The sequence below is a fragment of the Carlito syrichta genome, unplaced genomic scaffold (genome assembly GCF_000164805.1).
Source record: "Carlito syrichta isolate Samal-C Ts95f unplaced genomic scaffold, Tarsius_syrichta-2.0.1 Scaffold305570, whole genome shotgun sequence".
Lineage (NCBI taxonomy): Eukaryota > Metazoa > Chordata > Mammalia > Primates > Tarsiidae > Carlito > Carlito syrichta.
Window position 1 is genome coordinate 86,124 of NW_007249666.1, and position 23,943 is coordinate 110,066.

At 35.5% G+C, this 23,943-nt stretch overlaps 1 protein-coding gene across 5 annotated transcripts in view; it reads right to left on the minus strand.

Moving 5' to 3' along the window:
- Positions 1–23,943, minus strand: part of RAPGEF6 (Rap guanine nucleotide exchange factor 6) — a 200,796-nt gene that overhangs the window by 19,264 nt on the left and 157,589 nt on the right. For 3 of the 5 annotated variants that reach the window (XM_008061753.1, XM_008061749.1, XM_008061752.1), the window contains 5 exons: positions 17,014–17,225; positions 11,750–11,873; positions 9,184–9,207; positions 5,676–5,896; positions 765–953 (listed from right to left, as the gene is read on the minus strand). In XM_008061753.1, the coding sequence (XP_008059944.1) occupies positions 765–953; positions 5,676–5,896; positions 9,184–9,207; positions 11,750–11,873; positions 17,014–17,225 (770 nt within the window). The remainder of the gene's footprint in view (positions 1–764; positions 954–5,675; positions 5,897–9,183; positions 9,208–11,749; positions 11,874–17,013; positions 17,226–23,943) is intronic. The other 2 variants (XM_008061751.1, XM_008061750.2) reach the window with 1 other exon arrangement.

Sequence of the window (23,943 nt, forward strand, 5' to 3'; positions counted from 1 at the left end):
ATCACCGGAGCCCAGCAGGTCAAGGCTGCGGTGGCCGGGAGCGGCCACTGCACTCCAGTCTGGGCGACAGAGTGAGACTCCAACTCAAAAAAAAAAAGAAAAAAGAAGTGGGAATTTATTCAACTTTGTATCGCAAGCAAAATCAAATTAAATTCACAAAGTTCTATTAAATATGTACTATGTATAAAATGCATGGTCTAAGTAATAACTCTAGTAACCAAATCTAATTCTACTTTTCCATCTAAAAGCTAAAATAGTAAACTGTTCAAACAAATGAAGCAATATGGATAATACTGACATGGCCTAACAGGAAAAAAAATGTGTGGTCTGTACATTATATACGTGTTACACTCTCTTCTTGTTTCCTAACTAGGTTTTCAGAATTAAAAAAAAACAAAATAAACAACATATACTCATTTTTGGAAGAAACCACTTCATTTTCAGTTTTCTGGCTGCATCTGCATTACATATTTGATTAAATACACCTTTGAATGTAGTAAGCCCTTGGTACCCAAGAGGTACTGCTGTAAGTTTTCTGTTGATCAACAGATTTCAGCATTAATGGAATTCTAATATCAGCATTTAAAACATGTATGCTGTCATCAAACACCTATAGGCAAAATGAAACATTTTTTGATTCCTGAAGTGATGTTATATTATAAAACCTATAATAGTTGATCTCCTGAGGATATGTAATTATGTTTCATTCTAACTCCTCTGGAAATTTCAAATAAATGAATGTAATATTAATTGTGAATACTCACTCAGTGCAGGGTCTTTTGCTTGTCCCTTCTTCTTGATGGGGTGCAAATTAACAGCTGGCACCTGAAGCACCTGGCTTACTCTGTGGGGCTGATGCAAGTGGACTTTAGTTGTTTGGCCAGCTGACCTCATAGGTACTGGAGACATTTCAGATGATTTGGCTGATCTTTTCTCACTTAAATTCTTGGTCACTAGTAGGAGAGAGTAAGAAATAGGTAACGCCTCACTTTAGGCAAGGTTATTTCACTGACGACAAACAGCTGTTATAAAACCACCTATTTTTAGCACAAAAAATAAAGTAGGTTAATTTTCTTAACAGAAATTTCATTTGAGTACTCTAAAATGTTATCTTAGCTGGGTGCAGAGGCTCACACCTTTAATCCCAGCACTTTGGTAGGCTGAAGCAGGAGGATCACTTGAGGTCAGGAGTTTGAGACCAGCATGGGCCATACAGTGAGATCCCATCTCAACAACAACAACAACCACCACCACCACCATCACCAAAATAGAAGAATTAGCTGGGCGTGGTGGTGTGCACCTGTAGTCCCGGATACTTTGGAGGCTAAGGCAGGAGGAAAACTTGAGCCCAGTGAGTTTAAGGCTGTTGTGAGCAACGATTGTGCCACTACACTCCAGCCTGGATGACAGAGTAAAGCCCTGTCTCAAAAAAGAAAGAAAGAAAAAAATGTTATCTCTATGTCTTGGTGGATCAGATTTTAAAAAAAGTTATCTCTAAAATTGTGGTAGAATAAATTGGTTATTTCCTAAATAAATCTTGAATTCATTAATTTAATTAGTTTTATCTTCACCTTCATTCTGAAGGGTCAAGTTAACATTCTCTTATCTATACTACTGAAATACTTCTTTCACTGCAACAATTCCAGCATGCCTTCAAAACATTCTCCATATAATAGCAGAGTGACTTTCAAAATGAACATCTGATCATTGCACTTTTCTTTTCCTCCTACACAAACCTTCAGATGACTTGCTTCTGCTCTCAAGATAAAGACTAAATCCCTAAAACAAGGCTTAAAAGACCCTGCGTGATTTACCATCAGCCTGCCCCCTTGAACCACCTACCTCTCCTCTTACCAATCTTACACCCTCCAGGTTTCTATTAAATCAGTCTTTATTCAAGTCCCTAAGCCAGAAGTTCCCCTCCACTTTCTATATCTTTCACATCAACTTTCTCAACTCTTCCCTACTATTTCATATTCTGCACTGACTACATTAGAATGTTTTATGTTCTCATGGCATCCTGTACTTTTCCTCCATAGCACCGATAATAGTTTTATAACTACACAATGACCTGTGTCTGTGTGATTAACCAATTAACGTCCGTTCCTCCCATTAGACTGTAATTAACTTGAGAGTAAGGACAATGTATTTTGTTCACTACTATATTCCTATATGCCACTGACTGATTCAAAACAGATTCTTAATAGATATTTGTTGAATGAATAAGCTAAACTATTTCAACAGATATATACAGGAATACCAGACAGTGTTATATAAATCCATGCTTAGAATATTTGAAAATGAATGTCAGAATTAAAAACTGAGAACCAGCTGGGCACAGTGGCTCATGCCTATAATCCCAGCACTTTGGGAGGTGGGGGCAAGAGGACTGCCTGAGCTCAGGGGTTCGAGACCAGCGTGGGCAACTTGGTGAGAACTCATCTCTACAAGTAAAAAAAAAAAAAAATTAGCCAGGCGTGGTGGTACACACCTGTAGTTCCAGCTACTTGGAAGGCTGAGGTGGAAGGACTGGCTGAGTCCAGCAAGTGGAGGTTGCGGAGGCCGTGAGTGTGCCAATGCACTCCAGCTTAGATGACAGAGTGAGACTCCAACTCAAAAGCTGCCTCCTTCATAAAAAAAATCAATAATGCAGTCCAAAGAAAAGAAATTCTCCCTTCTGGCAGTACTTTTAATCCATAGGTAAGTTATTCAGGGTGTTTTCAATGCAAGTGTAGCCTTAGTACTTCATGATGTACTTGTTTTAAACACCAAGATAAAAAGCAAAATAGATGTTTAATTTGTCATGGCATAGCTGTAATAGTTAGCTATTATGCTTTTATTATGAGAGCATAGAGAATATTATGGGTGATAAGAATAACAGAATATCGCAGAACGTCAAAACACAGGAACCCCTGGGGACGATATGCAGTGGATTATCAACTAATTGAATCAAAAGTTAGCATCTTTTGGTTATAGCCATGAACACACTTTCATCCTTCTCTCAATACTAATCAATTCCCAACTTCATTATCAAAATAATAATATTAAATTATATTAATATATATTATTTTAATAATGGCTACAATACAAAAAAAAAACCCCAAAGACTATTTAAATATAAGAGTTCACAGATGTATGCCAAAACACACATATATACTGATTAATGAGAAAGAACCAAATTTCTTGATGCTCAGAAATCAACTATTGTTTTGGCTTGGGATAGTAACTATTTAAACATTTAAATTATATACCTCATCAACAAGATACCTGCATAATCAACGTTTGTATACCTAACCCTGAATTGTACCCCATTTTTATAATAAAAATAAATTTAAAAAAATCCAATATAATAAGACTCTCAACCCAAATTAAAAGAATAGGCAATGAATTAAATTTTTCAAGCTGAGCACAATAGCTAATGCCTGCAATCCCAGCACTTTTGGAGGCCAAGGTGGGAGGACCTTTTGAGTCCAGGAACAAAGCGAGACTCTGTCTCTACAAAAAATAAAAAAAATTAGCTGGGCATGGTGGTGTGTGCCTATAATCCTAGCTACTCAGGAGACTGAGGTGGGAGTATTGCTTGAACCCAAAAGTTCGAGGCTGCAGTGAAATAAGAACACACCATCAAAGCAGCCTGAGTAACAGAACAATTCCTTGTCTCTTAAAAAAAAAAAAAAAAAGAATCATGCCAGGTGTAGTGGCTCATGCTTGTAATTCCAGTACTTTGGGAGGCAGAGGCAAGAGGATTACTTGAGTCCAGGGGTTCAAGACCAGCCTGGGCAACTTGGCAAGACCATGCCTCTATAATAAATAAAATTAGCTGAGCATGGTGGGGTGTGCCTGTGGTTCCAGCTACTTGGAAGGCTAAGGTGGAAGAAGTGAGACTTCAACAAAAAAACAAACAAAAAATTCAAATCTAGTTTAAGAAAGAAAACACTACAGGTTTTCTCATTCCAAATCAATATTAAATATGTAGCACAGAACACTGTTTAGATTAATGAGAAAAGACTGAGACAAGTCTGTGGTGGGTATAGGAAGAGGAAGGCATGCAGGCATGAAACCATGTTTAATAACCACAAGATGATTAAGTCTATATTGAGGTAGAAAAATAACTTGGATGATAACTCAAAGCAGGGTCCAATGACTTTAATTTGTATATGGTTTTGAACTTTAAAACATGAATAAATATTAAAGGTTTTACAGTCTTTCTAGCCTCCACCTTTCACATGTGCCAGCTGGCATGTAGCTCTCCAAAAGTGTTAGCTGTTATTTATTTCTCCAAATTTAATAGGCTGGATGTAGAAAGACTCACAGATAAAATGCTTGCTCAAGTTTTATTTTTGAGAAAACAGAACAAGGATAAAGAAAACCTTTCTTAAATGATAATAAGTGAGACTCAGACTCTGCTTACACCTTCTAGTAGTTATTCTTTCCATCACATGCTAACACTTTTAGGTAGAACCATTCAAGACACTGTTTCAATAATAACATTTATTAAATGGCTCCTTATCCTGTATTTTAAAATTCATTGCCATAGCTGAATCTTTTAAAAAATTCAATATTCAGGTCTATTTCCACTCTCTCTTTTCTACTCTCATTCGTTTGGCATACTTTTTCTATTACTATGTAAATACCATATCATGTAAATTTAGGGTCAATCTATGATGACTACTGCTTCTCCTCATCAGTTAAGAACTTAGAAATAGAATTCTACTGTAATTTTTATGAGCATAACATTCAACCTATAATTTTTTTTCTTTTTTTAACAGACAGGCTCTTCCTCTGTCACCCAGGTTGGAGTTCGGTGGCATGATCATAGCTCACTGCAGCCTGGAGCTCCTTGGCTAGTGATCCTTCTCACCTCAGCCTCCTGAGTCGCTAGGATTACAGGCATGTACTACCATGCTAAGCTAATTTAATTGTTTTGTAGAGATGTGGTCTTGCCACATTGCCCAGGTTGGTCTCAAACTCCTAGCCTCAAGCGAATCTCAGGCCTTGGCCTCCAAAAGTACAGTGATTACAGGCATAAACCACTGTGCTCAGCCTTAACCTATAATTTAGCATAAGAAGTTCAATCTTTTTTTTTTTGTTACAACAATATATTTCACCTTCTCTGATTTCTGCTCTTAACGATTTCCTTGATCCAGAGACATATGCATTCTGTTGTTTGTAATTAATTTTAAAACAAAGTACTGAGAACAGGATTCCTTTTTATTCATTCTATATTCTAGAGACTAACAATATCAGAATGTGTCTGGTTTGTTCTTGTTTCACTTCACTATTGACACCTGTAATGTATCTATTATTCTAGTATTTTAATCAAATTTCTTTTATTTTCTAGTTGGTAAATGGTAGTATCCATGAAATAAAGGTAAAAAATACACTTATGTTTACTCTTCCTTCATTTAGGGATGAAAGTAAAAATGTTCTAAAACAGATAGGCCCTCTATAATGATTCAATTTTTACAAGACAACTTTATAAAACTTTTAAAATAACTTATACTTCTAAGCCATCAGGAATGGATGGGACTCAATAGCTGATTAATTGGATCACCTGACGCTTAGGGTTATCTTTTGTGTTTAAAAATTTTTTGGAACTTCAGCCTAATACTAGGGAAATAAGTTTCTATTTTGTTGAGTTCCTTATTGTCATATAAATGAAAACCTATACTCACAGGTACCATATGCAGGCTCCCACTGCAGTGACATCATCTGAAACTTCTCCTCATCTGTCTCTACATCCAAACTGGAAAGATACTGCTTTACTTTCCTTGCCATTTGGGCATCCTCATATAACTTCTTGGCATTAAGCAGAGAGCTGCGGCGTGCCCTTTTTTTGTGAGCACCTCCCTGAACATCCAGCATGTTTGAATTTGTGCTGCCTTGGCTCAATGACCTGTAAGAAGATAGAGATCACAGTAAGAGGCTGTAAAGATGAGAATTAAGCATGGCAGACTGAAGAGTAAAAGATTTCGTTTTGTTAATGCTATTTATTGCATGCTGATGTAAATGAGTTAAAAGATGAAGAGCATTAATACAAAGTAATTTGGCACACATGGTGATGTTCTGAATTAACGAGATTTGGCAAAAAAAAAAAAAGACTTCAAAAGAGTAAGACAACAGTTCCCCCAAGAAACATATTACATCAGGCCTGTGTCTGTGCCTATGAAACTCATGGCACAGCTATAACAAGAAAAAGCATTCTTCTGGCCCTGGGAGCTATTCACTTTCAAGATATGGCAAGAGTGCAGGTCAGGAAAAGTCCATCCTCAGTCAGATCTCTGCACCAGGGTTCTCCAGCAATGAGGTTTCTAGAGCAGCTTTGCTTGTCTGTGCTGCTTTGGACATGCTACTGCCATTACCTTACAGAAGGCCCACTTATAGTAGTAACTATATTTTGGCCAAAATTCAGAGAGAACAATCAGTAAGATATTACTGAAAATTAACAGCATTTATACACAATTCAATATAGCAAGAGATTAGAAATGCTACAGTAAAAAGCTACTCGGGGCTTTTACTCACATATGGAATGGTTAGGCAATATTCAGATTCTAGAACTGAGGATATGGGATCTGGGGTCTGACTTCTGTAATGCTTCTGAATAAGATGTAGTTGCAAGATGGGTAGAAATAATCACAATTTAAACAAGCTACAGCTTCACCCAACTCTATTCTTCTTGGCAAACCTTCTTCTACAATGACTATACATCTAGAACTGAGGGAAAACTGCAGCTGCAATGTTTGTCCTTTCTAATAAGGCTAGCAAACACAAAGTTCTTAGATAATTATTATTTTGAAAGTAGTTGGCATTCCAAAATAATAAGGGTATCTATTGATTTTCTAAATTAGCTTTCACATTTATATAAAACTATTCTAAATACGGAGCCCACAGTGCTCATACACCCAGGTTAAAACACACTAAAATCCTACTGCTTTCATGTAAATTATGTGAAACACAGTTACAAAAAGTGTTATGGTACTTTTTTCTCTCACATTTTAAGAACTTTGAAATAGGAGTGTATCTTATAATCAATGGCAACTTTCAACTGCTATTGGAGAGAGAAACTGTGACATGAATGTCATTATTAACACAAGCAAGAAACCTCAAAACTTGCAGACTGGCTTGGAAGAAAATTTGATGACATTTGTAAATTATCCTTTTAACCTCCAGGGATCAAATTATTATAAGGAGGTAGTGAATTTACCAAGTTCAACAACATTCCCAAAGCAGTAGCAAAAGCTCTAGTTATTTGCAAACCCAGCTTAAGAGCCCAGTACCAGCAGCTTTTAGTCCTTTTACAGTTTGTTTGAAGAAATGCTGCATCACCAACACACTGATGACAGAGGGCCATACAGTGTGGGGAAAAAACAAAAAACAAAACTGATTAATGACTCTGAAAGTGATTTAAAAGATTCATATTTTGGATATGAAGAAATTTTAGAAAGACCTAAACCAGTTTGTTTTGCTCATATTTTTCCTTTTTATGTAAGCACAAGGGTGTCATATAATAAAAAATCCATATCTAAGTCTGTAAGAGCTCATTCGATAAGCATAAAGTAAAAATTCTCAATAGCAACAGCATACTGCACTAATTTTTTCTCAGTGGTACATAAAATAACAGTGTGCCCAACAATTGATAATATCTTGAATTCAAAGAAATGCAGTAAAATCAAGTCCCAACATTTAGAAGCAAATTTTAATACAAATATTTAATTATTTTATCTTAGCTGATATTTTCAAAAAAGAGCAGGTGTTGACCAATCTAGGAGAAATACAAAATTCTGATAAATGAAACTAAATGAAATTCTGATAATGAGCTAAATGACAATAAGATATTTTCTAAACTACTTCAAAAATAGAAAATGTTCTGATATAAAATATACCTAGTGTTTGCAATCATCATACAAGGCAACCTTGAAACTGAATAAACAATGAATGTGTTAACATAAGTCATTCAAATTCTCCAATACCCACTGAGATATACTGTACAAGTATTCTTCTTTACAATAGTAATGCCAGCTATCAATTTCTATTTTCAGTGAGAAGAACCAGAAAAGACGGAGACATAAATGTATGATATAGAAGAAAACGCATGAGAGACACACAGAGAAGGGGAAGGAAGAAAGTGGAAGGAAAGTCAAGTTAACCAAGTTTTAACAGAAAACAAGACCACAAATGAGACAAGACTCAAGTAAAGGAAGTGGCTCACAAAAAAACTCTTGCATGTAATGAAAGCATCTAACTTCATGGTTCACTACAGCCTTAAAATAACAAAATTCTTCTTATACAATCCCTTCATCCACAAAAGCCATCGCTTTCTTCATCTACAAGAGAAAGGACTAAATAGAGGATTTATGAGATCCTTAGTTTCTAAATAGATACTTAGCTATGTAGAGGCAGAGACCTGAATCTACTTTAACAACAAATGGTGGCAGTTTCTAATTCTATCACAGCTTTAAAGAGAGATAAGAGAGTCTTTAATTAAAGCTGGTAAAAATTTAAAATAAAATTCAATCAATGCTGGAAGTCTGCTGAAAGTCTCATGGCATTAGTGGATGTGAAGAATTAAAATCATCTTCTAACTCAACTTTATAGTACAGCTTGGATAAAGGTTGTTTCTTTTTGAAAAATGGATGGAAAATTCAACCTTCATAAACAGACCTCTCATCTATTTTTATACGTTTATATATTTACTTTTACATAATCTAGAATTTGAATAAAAGAAAGTGGTGTGGACTCTAGAATCAGATTACCAAGATTTGGCTCTCTCATTAATGAGATATAACACTTTGGACCATTCTATCTTATTCATCTGTAACATGAGAACAATGGTTTCTACTCACAGGGTGGTAAGAGAATTAAATAATTCACTTAGTGTGCTTATAGTAGTGTATGGCACATAGCAAGCACGCAACAAATATTCACTATCGTCATCATCATCTAACTGACCCAACTAAATTAAAATCTAAAAATGACTTACACGATGCCAATAATGGAAAAGGAGAGGGGAAGCTAGTTCTATCACTACTTTCACCTTGTTAGCAAAAGGCATTTGTCAGGAATGTAGGCTGACAGGGTTAATAGAATACATGCTATTTTATGTGCGTGCATTAATGAAAAGGATGCAGTATACGTTAAGAGTCGCACAACCTTCATTCCAGTTGCGTTCATCTCTACACTTACCCCAGACTCCGCCACCTCTTCTTCCTGTAAGCAAGAGCCACAAACATTGAAGCATGTGTTTGAATAGGAAAGCACAGAAAAAAAGACAACAGTTGAAAGTCAGAGAAACTATGCAGACAGAATAGAACAGAAAAATTTTACTGGGAAAAAAATTGTTGCTTAACAATATAATGATTTTAATGGAATGCAGAAGAGTAAGATGAGTTATGTATGTACTGAAGGCCAAAAAAATCCCAAAACATTATGAAAAATGTTTTAGACCAGTTATATTTTTAAAACCTATTTCATCCAAAAGCTTATATTAATAAGAAACTTAAGGAAAAATATTTATTTACCATAAATTTTGATTTCAAAGTTTTAGGGAAAGAATATTAAAGGAATAGAATTTTTGAGCATCTTTTTGAGAAGATGTTTGAGCCACTCATTTAGATGACAGAATGAAATTACAAGGAACATAAAGATATATAACTTCATTTTTAGGTGCAGAAATGTTTCTGACAATGTGTTCTGTAAGAAAATTTGACCGGCAAATCCTACTTAAAATTTAAGTGAAAACATCACCAAAATATTCATACATAATACTGTATATCTTTACATTATTGTTTGACTGAATAAAGATTCTGTTCTTTAGTCAGCAAATGGATTACTGTTAAAATAAAAAGGATTACTATGTCCACACTAGATAATCATACAACACTAAAATGGACATTATTTGCTTAAAGAAAGATATTATATTTCAATACTGGCTGACAAAATTTATTCAGAAAAAAATTTGGTTTAATCTAAATATGGATGTTTATTTTCCCCCCATACCTTATTCTACTCAACCCTGGCCAGTCCCAAGAAAACAGTGAGGTTAATTAATTTCCTCTCCTTTGCTCATTTCTGAAGCATGGCTAGGACTTAGTGTATTATCAACTGGTCTGACAGGGTCACAAATTCATTCCATCTTCAGGGACCAGGGTGTTAACATAGGTGAGTAAATGGAAGTCCATGTAAGACAACAGGGAGAGGTAGAGACACTGTCCAAGGACATGCAACAAAACCAAAAACAAACAAATCCTGCTCCAGGTTTGCTTTGGTCCCTGGTTCTTACTATTTCCTGCTTCTGCAATGTTGAGAAATGACAACTCTCATTACATGCAGTAATTCTCAAGGGTCAGAAGTGGGATGAGTAAGGATGAAGAGATGGAACACTCCTTCCTCTACTCTTTGAGGACCTCTAAACTAGAGCGACTGTCAGCTATTTACAAAAACAGACTCTGAACAGAGATTTAAACCAAACAAATAAAAAACCAATCCTAACATACATTGGTTATATTTGTTTACAAAAACTCCAACTCTAACCCTGGTTTTTAAATGATCAAGTATTTCTGTTTCCTTAGCAAAGTATATTTTTTAAAATCACAATAATTCTGACTGCGTTTGTAAATTATTTCATTTTTAATGCCCTTATGTACTAAAGCTATACACATAGGCCCAAAAGAACATCAGACCAAAAATTAAAATCATGACGTCTGTGTACTTTTAAAATTATAAAATCAATAGCAAAAGCTTAACAACATACTTTGCTTAAACTTTATATAATTTGAGGAAGTCTTTGTTATGACACCAAAAATGAACTTTAAAAAGCATTGTTAGAAGACTGGCTTAACAAAGAATACAATATTTTCCTTTTTTTGAATTAGGGGTGTTACTGTGTTGCCCAGGCTGGAGTGCAGTGGCAAGATCATAGCTCACTGTAGCCTTCAATTCCTAGGCTCAAACAACCTCCTACATCAGCCTTCTGATAGCTGGGATTACAGATGTGCACCACCACATTCACCTAATTTTTAGTATTTTATGAGAAGATGAAATCTCGCTTGTTGCCCAGGTTGGTCTTAAATTCCTGGGCTCAAGCAATCTTCCCACCTTTGCCTCCCAAAGTGCTAATATTACAGGTATGAGCCATTGCCCCTGGCCATTATTTTCCATTTTTAATAAAGATAAAGCATAATTAAATCATCACTTCCTAAATTCTGTTTATTTGTATGTAATAAGAACTTACATACAAGTAAACAGCAGTATTATAATTTGAGAAAAAGAAATATGTTTTAGAGGATAAAGTATAAAGTAGACAGAAATAGAACTTTCAAAATATTCAATAAAAATAAAAGGCATGCAGACTAATACTTTACAAATTAAGTTAGAAACCAGATGAAAGCATTTGTCTTTTGTGCTAATTTCACAAATATCAGCAATTTTTCACATATATTTGCTGATATCTTAAAGAATAACAATACAAAAATATTCATATACTAAAAAAAGTCATATAGAAACTAGGGTTTAAATCATAGCAAATTACGTAAAAACTGCTCTGAGCTTCAGTTTCTTCATATGTAAAAGGAAGACCAACGCCACCTATCTGTTAAGGGTTATTGTGATAAACAATTACTTGAATTGACGTGTAAAGTACGTAGTACAGCACACAACAAATGGTAGATGATCAATAAATGATAAATACTATGATTATTATTATATAACCCTCAATGCCACTCTAACACTTTTACACATTTCAATGCCATACCTCTGCCGGAACATCATAGCTGGGTCCATGTTAGCAGAAGTCATTCGAACAACTTGGCGAATTTCCTTGGAAATCATCCTTAGCTTCTCAAAGTTTACTAAACCATCTACTTTGGAGTCATTTCCTGTACAGTAAAAATAAAATTTTAAGTTTCAAAATTATATTATACATATAAAAGTAGCAGAACTCAAGTTGTTATTCTTGAGGGGCACAAGTAACAACGTTCTTTATCAAAATGCCACTTTGTTTTTAAGAATTGATATATCTATGCAGCCATAAAGGAGGACAAAATGATAAACTTCATAGCAACTTGGATGAACTTAGAGTCTATAATACTGAGTGATCATCACAGAAACAAAGAACTGAGTATCAAATGTTCTCACTAATGTGCAGACCCTGAACAATTATCATAATACTAAGGTATCTGCATGATGACCATTTGTATACCTGACCCTGAATTGTACTCCACATGAAAAAAAACAGACAAGGAAAAAAAAAGAATTGATATATCCACAGATGGCTCAATCCTGTTTGTAAGAAATGAGTCACTAAGAAAAATTGTATTCAAATGATTATGAATAAGGAAAGTGGTAAACTGTGCATGATTTCTAAAGTTAATTTCATTATTTTATATACACACCTATAAAAAATGTGCAGCTCCTCAAATCTAACTCTCTATTGCTCAGTCCATTTTCAGGTAGGTACCTACATTTGTTCTTCTGGACAACAAGGGTACACACTTGAAAATAGACTTTAGCCAGAGGTAACAAGGTCATCTCTGGGCTTAATTAAGCTAGCCTGCAGCAAATTTTCTTTGGTTATAATACTTTAAAAATTGTTAAATGAGTTGACATCACTTAAGAAGTAGAAAATAGCCCATAAAAATACAAGGATTTCTGGCTTCCCTTGAAGAAAAAAAGGGGTGTGGGATGGGGGATTAAATAATATTGGGTCTGTTTTCCAAAAGGCAATAATTAGTTAAAACTAAGAGGTGGCTGCCTCAAAGGGATATACACTTTCCAGTCTGCAATTTACAATTATGACTTTATCCTTTACCCAGATTTGCCTGCTCATTTGTTTTGTTCAACAGTTCTCAGAGGAAATATTTATACAATTTTCAAATGGTCTATTCTCCTTTGAAGAGATTAGGTATGAGACTAGACATAGCCCACTTATTAGCCTACTTGTCCAAAACATGAGGCAAAAAATTATCTTCAAAGGGTAATCTAACTCTCTTCAGCAGTTTTTTTCACACTTGTCTTTAACAGTATGACCCTATTTATCTCATATGGTAGGACCTAAGGACCCTTGGTGGAAGTCCAAGTCACTGAAGCCAAGATTGAGAACCACTAGTCTGGAATACATGGTAAACTTTACCTATGCACTGAATATATTAATTGTTCAGGGTCTCAGCAGGAGTTGGAAATAAAATAACCATAAAAAATACTCTCAAGTCACATAAAGGTTTTGAGGAAGCATGTAAAAAAATATATTTAAAGGCTTTAACAACATTTCCTTTTAAAAATAAATGATAATGAATAGAAGCAGTAAGACTAGGTAATTACAACAATACTTATGCTGAGAACGATCAGAAAAGGTGGACAAAAACAGGAAAAAAAAGTTTAAAGGCATCAAAAAGCTGACCAGGCAGTGAAGATCAGGGTAAAGAATGGACGGAGGCAAGTTTAGCATTTCCCAGTGCTTGCCCCTTAGGTGCATCTGCTGATTTCAGTGGAGGGAGATGATGAGCTAAAAAAGGAGACATCCTGTCTCTTGGGGTAAAAAGAAAAGCAACTAAAGTCCAAGTAAACCTCTAGTGCTTTTAGTTGGAACTCTGAAAGGTATATCCTGGGACTAAGGATGAACCCAATATGGGCCAGGACAAAAAGTCTGGTGTTAAACTATGTCAAAACTTGAAAACAGGTTAAAGTGATTTTTGAATTGCTAGTAATCCTAGATGCTTGTCAGAAGCAAGTTTTAATCCTCTCTGAAGAAAATGGAACATCACTTGAAACCTCCAATTATTTCTGTAGTTTTTTATGCACAACATTCACTTCTTTATCAGTAATAACCAAGTATATCAGGATAAAACATAACATAACTGAAATGCAAGAGAAAAAAAGAGTTAACAGAAATAGACTCATAGGAGACCCAGATTATGAAGTTATCAAAGACAGACATTAAAATAACTATGTTGAATATGTTCAAAGATATAAAAAACACTTAAGAATTTTGGAAAAGAAAAAAAAAGTTGTAAAATCCCCAAAAATATAGTAACTGGAATTAGGAACTCAGTAATGAATTTAACAGATTACACATACTTGAAGAGAAAAATTGAACAAGACTTAAAATAACAGAGAATTTCCCCAAAACAGATGAAAATTATCAAATCATACATTAAGATGTCCTGTAAATACCAACAAAAATTAAAACAAACAAACAAAAAAACTCCATACCTAGTCACATCAAGCAAAACGAGAGAAAAATAGAGAAAAAAAATTGTAACAGCAGGTACCAAAGGAAGGAAGATAACAGTCAAAGGAACAAGAAATAAAAATGAAAGCTGACTTCTCAACATATAACGATGGCAGCTGGTCCAATATGGCAGTGCTCAGTGGTTGTGTGAACTGTGAAGACTTTGCCGAGTTCCAGGCAAAATAAATTATCATGTAACTAAACTGTGAATAAAAGAATGACATCTTCATGTTTTCTTGCCCTCGCTAGAGGGCGTATTTGATGGCAGCTCATGCCAGCAGGGAGAGAGTCATAAAAAACTGTATAGCCCAGACTTCAGCAGTAGTAAAAAATCTCCAAGGAGAGAGAAAAGAATTTGGATGATTTACCATTATTACAGCAACTTAGAAAAGAGCAAAGTTAAAATGGATGCAGTCTAAACTGACTGCTAAAGTGGTAAATGACAGGAACTGGAAGGGGTTTAACGAACGCTGCTGAATTAACTTCAAGTTTCCAAAGAATAAATAAAGAGAAATACTTTTTTTTTTTTGAGTTGGAGTCTCACTCTGTCGCCCAGACTGGAGTGCAGTGGGCGCTCCCGGCCACCGCAGCCTCGACCTGCTGGGCTCTGGTGATCCTTCCGCCTCAGCCTTCCAAGTAGCCGGAATTACAGGCATGCGCTACCATGCCCAGCTGATTTATTGTAGAGATGAGGTCTCGCTGCCCAGGCGGGTCTCGAACCCGTGGGCTCAGGCAATCCACTCACCTCAGCCTCCCAAAGGCGCGGGATTACAGGCTGAGCCACTGAGCCCGGCTGAGAAATACTTTTTTTTAAAAGGGCCGGGTCATCTCATGAGAGCTAAGCCTGACAGCTATCAACAGGGTGGGCTTCCTAGAATGATTTCTGAGCCAACAGTCCAAGACCTTTTGCTGATTTCAGCCCCATTTATCCAAGATCTCAAGTATAAATAATACTGATAATTATGGAGAAATAAACTGCTATTTTATACTGATTCTACAAAAAAAAATTTGTAACTATTAAAATAATTTTCTGAAGAAAAACAACAACAACAACAAATGACGGAAGCCAGAGACAATGGAGTATTATCTCAAAATACTGAAAGGGAGTTGCGAACCGAAAATATACCTCTGAAAATGAAGTACAGGTATTTTCAGATAAACAAAAATGAAGAGTTTTCCATCACCAGAAAACTTGCACTTAAGGGAATACTAAACAATGTTCTAGAGACTCAAAAACCACATCCAACCATCTGGAAGTTCTGGAATGCAGGAATAAATAAAAAAACACTAACAACAACAAAAGTGAGGCTGGGTATGGTGGCTCACACCTGTAATCCCATTACTTTGGGAGGCCATGGCAGAAGGATTATTTGAGTCCAGGAATCCAAGACAAGCCTAGGCAACAAACACAGTTAAGACTTCGTTTCTATAAAAATTAAAAAAATTAGGTGTGTGCCTGTAGTCCCAGCCATTCAAGAGGCTGAGACAGAAGGATCACTTGAGCCCAGGAGTTGGACTGTGGTGAGCTGTGACTGTGCCACTGCACTCCGACCTGGGCAACAGAGTGAGACAATGACTCAAAACAAATAAACTAAACTAAAGCAAGTATAAACATAAGGTTAAAGAAATACTAACTTACTTTACTAAACAACAATATTATGTTGTAAGATTTAAAGGCATAGCAACAACTGCATAAAAATTGGAAGGTGAGTAAATAGAATTTAAGTGGTCTAAATTTCTTGCATTGCCTGACATATAAAAAAAGTACTAATGCATATTTTAAACTAATTTATATTAACAAATATATATAGTAAGATATCCAGGGTAACACTAGAAAAATGGTAAAAAATGTACAGTTACCAAGTTAACACAGCAGGAAAAAAATACCTTACACAAAAATCAATTTGGGTAGATTATAGATAAAATGTATGGTAAAAGATCAATAAATCAGGCCTTTAAGACTGAGAACTTCTGTCTAGTAAAAGATCACTTTAAGAGTCAAAAGGCAGCCGGGCTCGGTGGCACAGTCTGTAATCCCGCGCCTTTGGGAGGCTGAGGTGAGTGGATTGCCTGAGCCCGTGAGTTCAAGACCTGCCTGGGCAACTTGGCGAGACCTCATCTCCATAATACAACAAAAAAATTAGCCAGGTGTGGTAGCACACGCCTGTAATTCCGGCTACCTGGAAGGCTGAGGCGGAAGGATCACCGGGGCCCAGCAGGTCGAGGCTGCGGTGGCTGGGAGCGGCCACTGCACTCCAGTCTGGGTGACAGAGTGAGACTCCAACTCAAAAAAAATAAAATAAAATAAAAAGAGTCAAAAGACTAAAATTATTTGTCAATTAAAAAATTAATAAAACCAAAAGGTGAGTCATAATCTGATATATAAAGAATATTTACAAACATATTAAACAAAAAAGACTACCTAAGGAAAAAAACTGGCAAGAAACCTGAACCAACTGACAAAAGACAGACACACACACACACAACCTCATTAGTAATCAGGGAAATGCAAATTACAACCACACCAAGATACAGGTACATGCTTGTTGGAATAGGTGAAAAGAGAAAGACTAAATTTAACAGGTGTTGGTGAGAATGATGAATGTGAGAATGACAAGGTCTTACTTTAGTAGATAATAATGCCAAGCTGTCTTCTAAAGCTGATTATACAACTATTGAATCTATTAATTGCCTCCTGAATATAATATATAAATATAAATATAACAAATTACAATTCTATAAAATTAGCTTAAGCTAAACATGTTAATTTTCAAGTAACTTTTAAATACCTTCATGTAGAAATGTCATATCTTTCTTGACAACGGGAAAGAGTGGAATAATTGGAGGCTGCATGCTTTGACTACTAAGAATATTTCTATACTTTGCCATGTTTCTAGATGGATCAAAAAGGTCTTGTAGATCTTGGAGATGTTTCTCATATTTGCTTGGTAATTTTTCCCACGTACCTCTGAGTCGTGCTACAGGTGCTAGGTTCAAGCCACTGCCAAAGACGAGAACAAAAACATTAAAAGAGACTTGGGGGAGAGGGTGGACTAAAGTCAGGAGAGTATATATAACAAGTTCTCCAATAAAGCTAAAAATAAGCAGGAACATATTTTAACACATTGAGATAAACAGAAAAATATGACAAACTAAAAGGTACTCCTTGATCTGAAAACAAGGAGAACTTTTTTCAGAGGAACCACATTACTTGCCTATAGTTATACCTATACACAGCCTTTTAAACAAGCTCAGATAGTCCCTAACTTGAAAAAATAATCCATGCCAATTAGGCTGTAAATCTTCTGTTTCTTTACCACCATATAATACGATTGGTAGGCTGTCAAATAAAGGGTATATATATAATGCTTCAATTTTCTTGCCAGCTAATCCTTTGTTTCTCAGCCATCTGACTTTTACCCATGCCACCATATTTAAAAAGTTCTCTTGATTTCTGATTTTAAAGTATGGAGATAAGATAGCTTTGTATCCATTGCTTCTCAGAAATCACCCTAAACAACAAGAAGAGTGAATAACACAAATGTAAGTTTCATCTCCACTAAAACTAAGAGACAACTAACTCCTAAATACAGGAGAAAGGTTGCCAAAAAATAGTCAAGGTCAAACAAGAGTATGCAAAGATACTGAAAAACAATGTCTGCAGCTGAGGATCTCAAGGAAAGCTGGCAAAGCACTTCTCCAAAGCAGGTAACTCACCCTGAGAGCAAAAACAACAATAAATTTGGAAGAATACATAGGCTGATGGGACTAAGGCAGGACTGGGTCTTTCCTTATTATAAAGTGTTAGGGAAAGTAAGATTAATACACACAGAGACACATTTTGGTAGGAATGTGTTTAAACAGTGAAATAGAAGACAGAAGCTGTAAGCAGCCTTAGAGCTTCCAATCTCCATTAAGTAAAGGGTAAAACAATTCACAAATAAGCCCAATAATTCCTGTTAGATTGAAATACTGCTCTGGCACCTCTTACAAATAGCTTGTGCAGGAAAATTCATGTTATTGAAAAAGAAAAAATGAACATAGGATCTGTAACAAGTAGCCACAAGGAAAAACAGTTAAAGATCATAGAGCAGGAAAATGTCGTCGACAATAGGATAAAAACCCATATTAACCAACACCTACCCATGATTTCAGACAAATTAACAAAACAAATAAAGAGTTTAATAATCTAGTATACACAAGCTTAGGGAAAATATGCTAAGAGATATTGATTAAAAAATTAACTAGTAGAGCTCAGACAGAATTGGAAGAAAAAATAAAACCTACACAGAAATGAAGGTCACACTGGAACCTACATAAAGAAAAATAAAGACACTGATAAAACACTGTGCAAGTGACATGAAGGAAAGGGTTAATAAATCAATGCAAATGACCAGAGTTGAAAGGAACTAGAGAGAAAACAATAGATATGAAAGACAAACAAAGGAGATTCAAAATGTGTGTAACTGGTATCCCTGAAGGGGACAACAAAATAATAAAAATGAAAAAAATGTTCAAAGATAAAATTTGAGAAAATATTCCAGAAACAAAAGACTTGAAACTACAGATTGAAAATGCATCTAGGAGAACCTGATATAGAACCAAAAGTTATGTAGAAACATCCATGCAAAGGTAAATGACTTCAGAGATATGGGAAAGAATCTGGGAATGCAGCTGGGAAGAAATAATTCAAGTTAATCTCAGGAATTTAAACAGCCACATAAAATGCTAGTTGAGGGCTACTGTCTATGAAGTCCCCAAGAAATAGTATGAAACAAGAATTTTACAGCTGGACAGCCTGTCCTTCAAGATCAAATGCAGAAAGAGATTATAAATATATTCGGAAAATGTAATTCCCACAAGCCCTTCTTCAAAAAATGACTAGAAAAGTTTCAACCAAGAGATAACTGGAGAAAGTATAAGAAAAAGACTGTGGTGAGGATCATAAGGTTGTTTAAAACAAGACTTGGCAAACTATGGCTCACTGGAGTCAAATACACAGAATAAGAAATAAGAATGAGGATATACAGGAAATTAAAAGAGCACAATAGGCTAATTTGCTAAATTCTACATGCAAACTAATTTAAAGTCTGAATGAAAAAGTTCACCAAATGACAACCAGTGGGCCAAATTAATTCCACTGCCTGTTTTTGTAAATAAAATTGTACTGGAACATGGATACCCATTTGTTTACTGTTTATGGCTGCTTTTGTGCCACAATGGCAGAGTTAAGCAGTTATAACAGATACTGTATATCCCATAAAGCCTAAATTATTTTCTTTCCAGAAAGTTTACCAACCTCTATCTTAGAATTAACACTGAAACTGAAAGACATACAAAACCTCAAAAGATGATAGAGATTATTAAAGAACATCATAGCCCAGATGGTTTCACAGGTGAATTCTTTCAAAACTGTAACCACTTTGGCTCCAATGCCACTTAAACTGTTACAGAGCACAGGGATGAAAGCTTTCCAATTTTATTAAGCCAGCACAGTACTAAAATTTAAATTTTTTTTTTTCTGAGTTGGAGTCTCACTCTGTTGTCCAGGCTGGGGTGCACTGGTATGCTCATGGCCACTGCAGTCTCGACCTGCAGGCGCATACTACTATGCCCGACTAATTTTTTTGATTTATTGTAGAGATGAGGTCTCAACAAATTGCGCAGACTGGTCTCCAACCCCTCGGCTCAGGCAATCCTCTCACCTTGGCCTCCCAAAGTGCTGGGATTACAGGCTTGAGCTACTGTGCCCGGCCTCCATACTGAAATTAAGATCTACAAATAAGCCATTCAAGCCAACAAAAAAAATATTATATATCAAATTCACCTATAAAAAAGTACAAAAATTTTATATAACAGTAAAAATTATTTTTGTAATACATTTAAAGAAAATTTATCACGATTACAGAGTTCATGCCAGAATGAAAGGGTAACGTATTCTTAGAAAACGATTACAATCATTTATCATATTAATACATAAAGAGAAAAACTTTATGATCACTTTAGATACAAAAAAAAATAATTAAGTTCAATTTTTTAGAAAATCAGTAAAAGAGAACAGAAAGCATAACATATTTTTCAGCTCAAAGCTAACATTATGTTTAATGGAGAAATACTAGAAGCATTCCTAGATTAAGAGCCACAAATTATGAAAAAAGTTTCAAAATTACAATTACAGTTGACCCTTGAACAACATGAGTCTGAACTGCACAGATCCACTTTTATGCAGATTTTTTTCAGTAAATACAGGCAGTCCTCTATATCTACGGGTTCTGAGTTTGCATTCAAATACAGATTAGAAATACACCACTCCCAGCCTAGGCAACATAGCAAAACCTCCTCTATACAAAAAATAAAAAATAAAAAAATTAGCCGGGTATGATGGCACATGCCTGTAGTGCCAGCTACTCAAGATGCCGAGGTTGAAGGAGTGCCTGAGCCCAGGAGGTCAAGGCTGCAGTGAACTGTGATTGCCATGATCATGCCAACGCACTTCAGCCTGGGCAACAGGAGACCCCAGCACGGGAGGGGGGAGAACAGTACTCTTGGGATGTGAAACCTGCTAATATGAAAGGCTGACTTTTTTGTATCCATGGGTTCCATAGGGTGAACTGTAGGACTTGAGTATGTGAAGATTTTGGTATTCATGAAGTCTTGGAACCAACCCCCTGGTGGATACTGCAACAGCTGTATTATTTAACACAGATCACTAGCAGATGAAAATAGACAAGATAAATAGATAAATGGAATAAATGAGGCAAAGTTATCACTATCTGAAGAAAATGTTATGTACATAAACTTTAATAGTATAAAGAAGAAAATGTGAGAATTCTAGTATCATCGTAGGGTGTTCCAAGAGTTTTCACTGTATTAACTCACTGAGTGCTTTTGACAACCCTATGAAGTAGGAAATACCAAGATTCCCCATTTTCCAAATGAGAAAACTCAGTTCACATAGTAAGTGCCAACAGTGAATTCAAACCAAAGTAGTTCTTTGTTCTTAACTAAATACGAAATGAAGAAACTCCAAGAGAAAAAAAACTGATAAATCTACATAAAAATAAAAAGTTTCTGTATGGCAAAGGCAAACAGCATACATTGCTTAAATAGCTAAAAGCTGGAAATTTAAAGATATCCATAAATAATGTGTATACCACAACACAATGGAATATTTTGTAATCATTAAAAAATGCGTAGCTTTTTGTGTGTTTGTTTTTAAGAGATGGAGTCTTGTTTGCTGCCCAGGCTGGAGTGCAGTGGTACCATCATAGCTCACTGCAGCCTCAAACTCTTGATCTTAAGTGCTCCTCCTGAGAGGCAGCTTTATAAGTACTGATTTGGAATAATCTCCAAGATAAATCAAACAAAAGAAACCAAGGTGGCTTTAAAATATATTTATATGCTTGCTATATGTTATAAGGTAACTCGTATAAAAAAATTAATTAGTAGTTGCCTCTGGGCAGAGGAATTTGAGTGAACTAGGGTCTGAGTAGGAGGAAGAGTTACTTTACAGTGAGTACTGTTTGCCTATCTTATCATTTTTTTCCATGTACATATACTGTCTGTTCAAAAAGTTAAAATTATTGTTTAATTATGTAAAATATGCTATCAAAGTCAGAACTGAATGATTCACTTTGCCATCTCTGCTAAAAGAACTAATGTCCTATATATTCTTTGATACACTAGAATATAAAATACAAGATATGAATACAAAGCAATTATCTTTACCTGAACTATAGAAAATGTGTACGAAAAATATTATTTGTAACAGAAGTTCTTAACCAATCAGTCTCTTAACCAAACCTCAGGCCTTTCCTATACCTTTCATGACGCTATTGTCTTACTACCTTCTCTCAAATCATTCTTTCTATGGCTTTAATGACACTATCATAATTGAGCTACTCTATTTCTTGTACTCATCCTCCATCTCTTTGGCTAGACTCTCTTTCTTCTTTACACCATACTGAAGATGGCTACTAAGGTAGGTTTTTAACCTCTATCATTTTCTTTCAATACTCTTTTTACACAAAGATCCTGTAACTGCTCAGTGTCAATCAATATTCTTTATGGAGTACTCTAAAACTGAGCCTGCAATTCTCAAATTTTTTACTCAGCAAATATTATACAAAACAGGTTCAATTTCTAGATCTTCAAGTATTTATCAATGTCATCTTTGTTCCCCTATTTTAGACCAAGTTATTAAAAATTGAAGCAGGTGGCAGAATTCCTGCATTTTATAAATAAGAAAACCAGTATTCATTTTTCCACTGACATACTGCTATTAAGTGAGGCAGGATTCAAATACAGGTGCAGTTGATTCTAAAAGTCACCCTGCTAATCCCTACTCAATATTCCTTTAGTGTTTAGTTCAACAGCAGCCACTGCTTTTTTTTTTTTTTTTGAGTTGGAGTCTTACTCTTTGTCGCCCAGGCTGGAGTGCCGTGGCACACTCACTGCCACAGCAGCCTCGACCTGCTGGGCTTAGGCAATTCTTCCGCCGCAGCCTTTCAAGTAGCTGAAACTACAGGTGCACGCCACCACACTGGGCTAGTTTCTGTGATTTATTTTAGAGATGAGGGCTCACCAAGTTGCCCAGGCTGGTCTTAAACCTCCAGACTCAGGCAATCCTCTTGCCTTGGCCTCCCAAAGTGCTGGGATTACAGGCTGAGCCACCGTGCCCAACTGCCACTGTTAATTTAATAAAGGAGCACCCTATTACCATGACAGAGACATCATAATTAAAGAATCCCTCTAAAGATCCCACTTTCATCTTATGTAATAGAAACAAATTATTATAAATTCTGTGGGGGACTTGTGTAAATGGGATTAGTGAAGGTGAAATTATGTTGCTACATATAAGCACATGGCCTTATAAATGGATCTAACTATAATCTCCCTCCCCTTTCATATTAAGCTTGTTTGAAGAGTAATCCTTTGGGTGATCAAGCAGTGTGCTGGATGAAGGTCAGAAAAATAAATTACCTAGAATTAGCTTCTCATAATGAGTGGGAAGAAGGTAGTGGGGAGGTTCATGTAATCATCTACACTTCCTGGACCATAAGCTTTAAAAGATTTTTATAATTCCAATAGTCTAGCTTGCTTGAGTAAAAACACATCCAGTGATACCCTCAAGTACTACCTGGCAAATAGAAAGAGCTCATCAAATGGTTGCTGTTGTTATTATTGCTGTTTTAAATTCAAAATAGCAATTTTAGGTTGGAGTATGATATCCATACTATGATTGTTCTGGGTCAAATCATAGTGAGGCAGTTACTTAAATATGCACAGTACAGAAATCCAAAGGCGAAGACCAGCCACTAGGCACATATCCAAAGAGGGCATAATCACTCAAGGGAGGAAGAGAAAGAAAAATGAGAAGACAGTCAACCACATTCATTTACAAAAAAATGATTAAGTAACAGAAAGATAGAAGAAACAAAAATAGAAAGAGCTAAAACCACCAGAATGAAAACTATATTAAATCTAACAATACTTCAATAAAGGTATAATAATTGAACTTTTCATAGGCATTTAATACTTAATCAGAAAACCAGCCTCATGTCTACTATTATGACAAAATCATACAATTGCAGACACTATTAATAAAGAAGCACCCCATTACCATGACAGAGACATCATAATTAAAGAATCTCTCTAAAGATTCCACTTTAATCTTATGTGAGTAATAGAAACAAATCATTATAAATTCTGCGGGGGAC